The sequence below is a fragment of the Sesamum indicum genome, linkage group LG7 (genome assembly GCF_026168435.1).
Source record: "Sesamum indicum cultivar Baizhima isolate 11 linkage group LG7, ASM2616843v1, whole genome shotgun sequence".
NCBI lineage: Eukaryota > Viridiplantae > Streptophyta > Magnoliopsida > Lamiales > Pedaliaceae > Sesamum > Sesamum indicum.
The window spans coordinates 6,487,558-6,497,219 of record NC_142663.1 but is presented as its reverse complement, the minus strand read 5'-3'; the positions used below and the strand labels follow the sequence as shown (position 1 = coordinate 6,497,219).

The 9,662-nt window shown below is 36.5% G+C and overlaps 2 protein-coding genes across 5 annotated transcripts; one reads left to right on the top strand and one right to left on the bottom strand.

Annotated features, from left to right (window-relative positions):
- Positions 1-464: 464 nt before the first annotated feature.
- LOC105166157 (uncharacterized) lies at positions 465-4,074 on the bottom strand. Of its 4 annotated transcripts, XM_088882332.1 has the most exons (3): positions 3,760-4,074; positions 1,744-2,592; positions 465-1,633 (listed from the first exon to the last, which is right to left on the bottom strand). In XM_088882332.1, the coding sequence occupies exon 3, from the start codon at positions 1,527-1,529 to the stop codon at positions 684-686; it is 846 nt and encodes a 281-aa protein (XP_088738458.1). In that variant the 5' UTR covers positions 1,530-1,633; positions 1,744-2,592; positions 3,760-4,074; the 3' UTR covers positions 465-683. The 4 variants fall into 4 exon arrangements, 3 of the variants coding, with proteins under 3 accessions (XP_088738458.1, XP_011083701.1, XP_088738459.1); XM_011085399.3 differs by lacking the exon at positions 1,744-2,592; XM_088882333.1 differs by having other exon boundaries at positions 465-2,592; positions 3,807-4,074.
- Positions 4,075-6,375: 2,301 nt separating this feature from the next.
- On the top strand, positions 6,376-8,948 carry LOC105166156 (DUF620 family protein (DUF620)). Its single transcript, XM_020695428.2, has 3 exons — positions 6,376-6,939; positions 7,555-7,887; positions 8,093-8,948. The coding sequence occupies exons 1-3, from the start codon at positions 6,616-6,618 to the stop codon at positions 8,594-8,596; spliced, it is 1,161 nt and encodes a 386-aa protein (XP_020551087.1). The 5' UTR covers positions 6,376-6,615; the 3' UTR covers positions 8,597-8,948.
- The last annotated feature ends 714 nt before the right edge of the window (positions 8,949-9,662 follow it).

Genomic DNA, 9,662 nt, shown 5'->3' with positions numbered 1-9,662 from the left:
CCACACCTGATTCACCCTCCAGCCACGAGCGGTTTCAGGTTTCCAATCCACGTGTCAATACTTTGTAATGTAAATGCACCAATTAGTGATCTGCTCTAACAGGAAGCCTAAGGCTAAATAACCCGCTTTCCAATAGTTTAAACTCAGATTGGATTTAATTCGATGAAAATTAATTATATAATAAGTATAATACATTTGTTATGTAATGAATTTACAGTTTAAGAAAGATAATTAATTACATGATAAATGTATTATATTTATTATATAATTGATTTGGTTCGATCACACTTGATATCAGTAAAATTTTTCTTAAATTTAAATATTTTGGTTGCAGTAGTAGCGGAGAGCAAGCAACTCTATCTGCGTCTTTCTCCAATAATTTGGTTGCAGATTATGTGTGCAAAATAAAGGCATGATCATAGATATCCCCTCATTGATAAACATTTTGCTTGAGCCACTACCACTTCTATTCATAATTAAGTTGCTGACTTATTATCGCAAACAGGTTTGTGTATACATCTGAATGATCATAACCGGTTTTGTAAGAATGCACAATACATTTATATTATACAGACATAATGCAGTATGAATCATATCTAGCTCCTAAAAAATCAAATAAATAAAAAAGAGAAAATCCAGATACTGATAAAATCTGAATTGATCAGAAGACTAGTCCCTCAGCATCATCCACAGAAAACTTCCTTTAATATCTCCGTGAAAGCCTCTACAATGACTCTGTGATGCATTCTTGAGTTGAGTGAAAGGAAGCTCATCAGGAGCTGCTCCAACTCTTTATGCTCAAACATCTGTTTCTCAAGAATCATTTCCAACATGGACTTCTTGAAATCTTCAAATGGATCCACGGACCTCTTCACCACAACAAAACTCTCCTTCACTTTCCCATGTTTCTTTTCTTGATCACCAGAATCAGTTTCTGGCGCTTCCATCTCCCCGTCTTTCCATTCCTTTGAACCGTAACATTTAAATCTTCGTGCTCTAAATCTCGTCCGCTCCACTGCTTTCTTGCTCCCATTGAGGGGTTCCTCCTCAGCAAGAGATGTGGAGTTGAAGCTATGAGGAAACGGAAGCAGGCTGCACGCAGCCTCAGCCTCATTGTTAGTTCTAGCTCTTGATTTCCTTATTGTGCTTTTATCTTTCTTCTTCTTCTTCTCGGTTCTTGAGGGTGCAATGGGCCAGTCTGTCTCATCAAAGTCACTTGATGAAACAGGTGAGTTGTACATCGTTTCCTTTTTTTTTGGTGTAGAATGTGTGTTTCGTGTTGTACCTTGAACCATCACCGTGCATGATCTTGATTCAAATGCACAGCCAAGTGGGGTGACCTTTGACGGTGTAGGTGGTGGAGGATCAGGGAAGTAGGGAAACGAAATGTCGAATTGTTTAGAGTTGACAGGGGAGAATGTAGGAGCAGGCAAAGGGGTTCTAACCATCGAAGAATGATTCTTGGGACGACAAAATTGGAAAGAGTTGAGGAAAGAGAGCCCATGTTTGCGGATCTTGGCTTTGGACATCCCTTGAGTTTTCTAAGATTGAGGAATACTCAGATTACCTTCTGATGCTGTCTTTGTGCCAAAATCTTGGTTGTGTATATATAGAATGTTGAATCAACACACACCTGTATAGAAAAATTAGAGGGATAGGATAGGCCGGCCTGTGCTGTTAAGAGGGTAATAACAAATTTGGCAGTCTGAAACTGACCAAATCTTAGTGGTTTATGCTTTATACCTGAAAGCTACAGCAGGAATTCCTTTTGATGTCATTTTTCTAAGAAATGGTCTTTGGCTTCTTCATTAGCTGCACACAGGTGTTTTACTTGAAGTGGTCAACTTTTAGTTTTAAGTCTTAAACTTAGTATCCCTAACTAGTCATTGAAATAAAGTAATTTGGTGAACTTCTTCTGTGAATTTTCTTTTTCTCATTAGTCGACTTACGATAGAATTATGGAAATTCTTGTGGTCCGGATCAGGTTTGGTCGGATCACTATGCTTGAACTGCGTATTAAACACATAACAGATGTCAATTCATCTACCGTGTGATTGGCTTAAATTAGTAAACTTGACCACAACTCGAACTTCTCTCCGACTAAGTTGTGTATGATAGTGCAACACCAGAAAATCATAGCACAAATTCATGGAAGTAAGATCCAGCAAGCAGGAGGATATAACTTACAAGACCAGGTCAAGAACTCTTATCAATTTACAAGAATTTTGTGCTTGTCCTGAACTGTTATCATGTTGTACAAGTCCATTCTAAAGATAAGGTTAGTTCTTGTCCTTTTTAGTGACAAGGGTCTCAACTGAAACTGACAAGAAGAACAAGAACTAAGACACTAATCTTGTACGCATTGTGTGGCAGTGATGTGTTGGTTCTTTCTTATTAGGAGCTTGTGAAGAACTCTTCAAACTCAATGTATGGAAAAGCTAATCGAATTTGCTTGATGCTGTAGATAATTCAAAGCATATTCCAAAAGCTGCTCTTTGATACCATTCATCAAGTTTCTGAGAAATTCCCTCCCAAGTTTGTGGGATTTATACATTGAGAAAGCACATCCCATATGGATATATCAATCTCGATCTGCATTTATGAAATTAGTTTTATATATCGTATTTCACATAACATGCTTAGATACTGTTGCATATACAATTGTCAGGTCAGATCTTTTGTTGCAAATTCGTGCTAGTTTCATATTAGTTGTATGTGGCATATTCAGTATATTTTAACTAAATAATATTTTAACTATATATTATAATACTAATAGGAAGTTGGTCAAGCCCAATACAGGTCTGGGCTGAACTGCACTTTGATGGACTGAGTTGATCCATGGGCCTTGATGCCTTTAAACTTTCTACCTCTAATCTTGAAACGTTGTGTAAAGCTACTTCACATGGCCATGCAATTTTCCATAATCAATAAAGAATCGAAGCCTGATAGTTGTAACTTTTAGATAAAATCGCATTTTTGATCGTATATGTTAGGGCCTTTACAAGTTAGTTCTATTTATTATGATTTTTTCACATTTCATCTTATAAGTTAAAAAAAATTCTCAATGGTAATTACACGGACATTTTTCGTCAACGAAAATATATAAAAATAGTACAAAAGTACTAACAAATCCATTAATTATTTGTGCCTATTTTGATTTTTATGAAAGGTAATTTGGATTTAATCCGACATAAATGTGTGCTAAAAAATTCTTTACCTAAATATAAGAATAAAGGCAAAATACTTCTCTATTGAAGCAAAACATTCTGTTATATATGACAGTGTAGTTTATGCATCATTCATGCGATTTTTAATGCTTTTTAGGAATAAAATATTACTTTATATATTTATATATTATATTAATAATATTCATTTATTTATAACAATACCTATATTTTTATCAAAGAAATATTAAATCATACATATAAATTTTAAGAAAAAATAGAACCACCCCCGGAGCCAACGTCTTCTCTCCTTCCCCCATCGCCGACCCTCCGTCCCCTTCTCCCCAGCGACGACCCCCTTTCCTGCACCTTATGTCAGCTTCCCCTCCCTTTTCCCCATTTGTTGCACTCTCTACCTTTCCCCAACTGCCCCCCCCCCCCCAATTCCCAAGCACTGCGTCCCCACCTAATACCCCACCTGAACGCAATGGGATAAAAATGAACAAAATTACCAAAGGATTGTGGTATGCGAATCATTCCTGGAAGTAAACAAATGACAGAGGAAAGGAAGAAAGATGTGCTAAGGAAATCTTACCAGTCAATGATGAATGCCCCACCTGAGTGTGAAGCACCCTCTAATACAGAGAGGGAAATGGAGGTGGTTTCTACTCTCCGCCGAAACGGACTTCTCAATCTCAGCGCTGCTACTACTACTAGCACTTGCTTTGCAATAGCTGGTGAACCTTGGACGCAAAACCCCATGAAATTTCTTGGCTGAAAACAGGTTCTTGGAGTGGAGAGCAGAAGTTTCTTGGAGAATCAACAAGAATGAGTTTTGGGGAGTTCAAGGCCAAGAAATGGAGGTGGGATCGGAGAGTGGCCATGGATGAAGATTGACTTGTGTGAAGTGTTGCTGTAAAAAGAGAAATGTGAGTTACTCTTATAGAGGTTATGTGCAACGGTCATATTCTTCTGCAACGGTCATATTCGTCTACAACGGTCATATTCGTCTGCAACGGTCATATTCGTCTACAACGGTCATATTCGTCTGCAACGGTCATATTCTCTATTTTTTTATTTTTGATTTTCTCATATTTTTTGAGCCTGTATGGGCAACGGTCATATTCTCTTTTCTTTTCTTTTTTTTTTTCATTTTTAATTTTCTCACATTTTTTGAGCCTGTATGGGCAACCGTCATATTCTCCATTTTCTTATTTTTGATTTGCTCATATTTTTTTGAAAAAATCTACGACATGGGAATAATTATTTTTAAAAAAATGACAAGTTAATGTTTTCTTTATCTTTTCTTCTCTCCTCCCATTTTTCTCCTTTTTAAGTTAATATTTATTTTTATTTAATTAATTAGTTTTAGCATAATCTTTTTCTTTCATAAAACTTATTAGATTTAAATTAAAAGTTAAGTAGTTACCTACCAATTTTTACAACTTATTAACAAAATTATAAGTATTAAATTATTCCTCCAAATACTTTTTCACTTTTTATTTTAATTTTCAATTCGTAATATTTTTATTTATTAACAACAACTTATCAAGAAATTATTACCTGATACAATTTACGTCAAAATATAGTATTACTTGATTTTAATGGTACATGTTCTTTTTTGTCTTTTATCAATAAAAAAATAATATTAATACACCAAATACCCTAACTTCTTACAAGATGTGAAAATATCTCATAAATTTTAATATCTTATTTTATCTAAATATTTAAGAATATTATTTTTAAAATAAAATAAAAGACTTATAAATATAATTATACATATGTTTTTAATTAAATATATATTATGTAAATTGATCGGTTTAAAAGATATACGAGTCCAATTGATATGGACTATACTCAAAGTTTGGGCTTAGCGAATGTAAATCATGAAGGGGACCTGCAAAAAAAACGTTAGCACTCCGATACCCAAATTAGTATTGTATTTGAGATGAAATAAAGCAAAATAAATAAATAAATATAATTAAAATTGAAATATGGTGAATAAAGTCAGTAAAAAGTGCAAGAATACGTGATAATGTGCTTGTAGAGTGATTAGAGAATATTTTAAAAGGTGAGAGATGATTTAGAGAGTAGGAGAAGTGTGAGGGACGTGAGAGTACGTTCAAAGAGTGAGAAAGGTGTCAGGAAGTGCTCCCAGTGTGAAAGAGTGAACCTGTATTTATAGGGAAGTGCTATCTTCTGATAGAGTTATGCACGTTTCCTTCATTTGTGGGAAAAGTTGATGAAGACCTTTTGGATAAACCATAATTTGATCTTATCTTCTATTAGGCGTGTTTTTAAATCTTTATCTTCGAGTTGGGGGACCCTTAATCAGCAAGGACCCTTAACCGCTAGGGAGTCTAGGGTTTTAGGGGGACTTCCCTCGTCTAGAAAAAGTCCTCATCTCCGAGTTGGGGAACCCTTCATCAGTGAAGGCTCCTAACTGCTAGTGAGTACAAGCTGCTAAGGAATCCAAGGCTTTGGGAGCACCTCCCTTTTTTGTAAGGAGTCCTAGTCGCCAGTGATGTCCTCCTTGCTAGGGCTGATGTGGTCTAATATAGATGTTGACCTCGGGGTTGGTGAGATGCCACGTGGGAGAGTGGCTACCACGTGTGTGGGCCTTTTGGGACGAACATTTTGTTGGGCTTTCATCATAGTCCAATTAGGGGATGCCTTCAGCCTCCTTCCTTTGCCAATCTGTTTTTTTGGGAACACCCGCCAAGGCCGCCTGTCAGGTCCTCTTGGGTCTCTTAGAATGTTATATGCCTCTTGTTTCTTTCTTCTTTTTGGCTCGCTTGAATCATTGTGAGCCAGCCTATTTTTATGCACATTTTAAATATATGATGTTGATCTAAATTAAGTAAGATCTCAACCTTTAAATTTAATCAAATTCAACGTCTATTTAATAAGAATATAAATATAATTTATTTAAGATAAAAAAACTAAAAAAAATGATCGTATATTGCACAAAAGTGTGTGAGGATCTTAAAAACACATAGGATACATTATTATTTTCTTTTTCCACAATGGAATAAATTGCTCTTTCTAATATCCCTAAGCATATGTCAAACAATAGTTATAAGATCACATAAATCCAAAATCAACAATTAATCTCCTAAACAAATGAGAAAAATACATAATAACCCCCTAAAATTCGTGCCCACGCGACATCCTACGACCAAGGAACACCTGACGAAAAGTTAAAACTTACGATCAAACACAATTTCCCCAAGTTTCAGGAAACGAAAATGAAATAAAAACAGAAAAAAATAAAAAAAAAAGAACAACAGAAAAACCAATTGAGAGAGAGAGGGGGAGGGAAGAGGAGAGAGGAAGGCCTTACACAGTCAGTTCCCTCCTTCCCGATCTCTCCCTTTTCCGTAAATCCAATCCTATATAGATTTCTTTCGATCGATCAAGATTCCGGCGAGGTGGTAGCGGCGGTGCATGCATGGTTAACCATTCCATGAGGAAGCTTTGCCCGAATCTGGACAAAGAAGATGGCTTGGAGACGGTGCTGGAAGTTCCCATACCGGAGGAGATGTTCAACAAGATGGGCAGCAACGCCGCCCTCCGCTGGCACAACATGCGCAATCTTATGCGCGCCCACCACCGCAGCTCCGCCGATAAGTGTGCGGGCGCCAACCCTTTGGGTCCCACCTCCACCAACAACGACCAGTTCATGCTCCTGCTGAAGCTTGTAGGATCTGCGTTCATACCTTGTCGGATACAATTAGATCATGCTCTCACCATCCCCATTAAGGATGCCACCATTGTAAGTACCGTTTCTTCCCTCCATTTTCATGTTACTTAATTGATTTCTTTTTTCCAGTTTTTCTCCCTTTGAATGATTGTGCTGGTTTTGGTATTGTCTGCCAAATATTACTTTAATTCTGTCAAGAACTACGAAATGTGTGAAATCTGTAGTGTCTTTGATAAGTGGGCGGCAGTGGGATACGAAGAAAAGCTCTTGTTTGGTCTATGACACTTTGAACGATCGTCTAATCTAAAAGTTTATCTAATGTTTTAACACTTCTATAGTTTGTATAGATGTCTGATGGATCGATTCTGCACGTAGTTTCTAATCCATTGCGAGGCTACTTTGGTCATCCCTAAGAGCAGATCGAATTTGAATGAGGGATTAAGTTTATACTCTTTATTGTCCTGTTGATGGATTGAAATTTGTAAACCAAAGAGATTGTGATTAGTACTGAAAGAGCTTCACATAGAGTGACTTTTGACATAGCCGGAATCCATATGTACACGCTCGTTACTTATACTGTTTTGACTCTGAAACTATGGTTAAGATGATCTCCATGTTCTTACCAGTTCTTTTTAGTTCTGTCCAATTTGTCATGGGCTTGCCTCATTCATATTTATGGCATTACAGGGAGCTTCCACTGCCAAGTACATTGTACAACAATATCTAGCAGCCACCGGCGGGCTGGCTGCTCTAAATGCCATCAATAGCATGTATGCCATTGGACAGGTGAAGATGCATGTGGCATCAGAGGCTGTGCAAAATACTGAAAGCGCTAAACGAAATTGTGAAGCCGGCGGTTTTGTGCTCTGGCAGAAGAATCCTGATTTATGGTACCTTGAACTTGTTTTGTCGGGCCACAAGATCAGTGCCGGTAGTGATGGCAAAATAGGGTGGAGTCAATCTTCCTCGAATTCAAACGCTACCAGAGGGCCTCCAAGACCCCTTAGGAGATTTTTTCAGGTACTCAAAAAGAAATTCAAAAAAGAAGTATGGTTGTGTTTGCTTGTGTTGGATTTGGAGCTAAGGACTTCATTTTCAGCTATCGTTCCACCAAATCCTTGCATCCAAATGCAGCCTCGCTCTCTTGTTATTTGCACGACTACCTATTCCATGCTTCTTCTGCTCCTAAATAACATTTGTTCTGTAAATTTTGTGATGTCTAAAGGGCTTAGACCCCAGATTGACAGCCCACCTGTTCTTAAACACGGTCTGCATCGGTGAGAAGAAGATCAAGGACGAAGATTGTTTCATACTGAAGCTAGATACGAGCGCGGAGATACTCAAGGCACAGGGCACTGCCAATACCGAAATAGTCTACCACACGATATGGGGATACTTTAGTCAGAGAACTGGCCTCCTCATCCAATTCGAGGACACAAAACTAATACGAATGAAGACGTCCGTGGGTGATGATTCGGTGTTCTACGAGACGAGCATGGAGTCGGTGCTGGAAGACTATAGACCTGTGGATGGCATCAATATAGCACACAGCGGGAGCACTACCGCCTCGTTGTACAGATACGGCAAGACGCTGAAGAGAAAGTGGAAGTTGGAGGAGACATGGAAGATTGAGGAGGTTGATTTCAACATTTGTGGGCTGTCCGTTGATTACTTCTTGCCACCAGCAGATGACAGGAAGGATACTGAGAATGATGAGCAGGGCATATAAATGATGCTAGGACATTTTTCTCTTTTAATTTTTGATTCCGAGTGGGAAAAGATGTTAGATGAATCTTCTTTTTTTTTTTTTTTGTTGTATATAGGCTATATGGAAGTTGAACTTTTTCCTTTCCGACACGACGTTCGTATCTTGCGTCCCGGAAAATTGAAAGAAGAGTGATCAATTATATAACAGTATATCATACTTGCTGCTGTGTGATTGGTTGGGTGGGTTTTGAATTTTAAGTAAGAAATTTTCCCTTTGCTTTAGTTTGCCAGTAGTTTTGGAAGCCATTTTATAAGGGAAAAGAAAGCAAAGTACTTGTGTTAACACTAAGACCATGAGTTGGTTGAGATTTGAACGTTGGTTCTCCTTTTTTATTCTTATGTATATTTTTTTTATTTATAGAAGCAGTAATTAATGATTACATCGACATTTCAATAAATTGAGAAACTAAATAATACATCAGTTCAATCAATATATCAATATAATTAAGTATTATAAAATAATTATTATAATAAATTCAGATAAAGTGATACAAACACCCACACATTTATCGTGGGTGGGACTTGAACCCATGACCTCGAATGTGTTCATGTGACCTCAACCTGCAATCAAAAGCTGACATTATTATGAAGTATTGAATAACTTTGAAATAATTATCATGATAAAAGTGTTTGGATAAAATAAAATAACTCATAAGATATTAGCACATATCATTTTTAGATTTATTTTATGAAATTGAGAATTTATTACTTTTTTTAAAATGAGTTATAAATTCTTATCATTTCTTTTAAAAAAAAAATTATATTTTTAATGCTTTATGAGCTCTAAAATACTTTATAACATATTTTAAAAAATTTATAAACCCACTGGGGAAAAAGTATAAAAGGAAAAGGGGTTAAGTACATTTTGCACCCCTGAATTACATGAAGTGCATTTACTCTCTAAATTATAAAATATAATAAAATATCCCTTCATGATATGAATTAATTTTTTATGACAAAAATACCTTATTATTATACACTCTAAAATATTTGCATTACAATTATTCCCCTAAAATATAATTCAAATT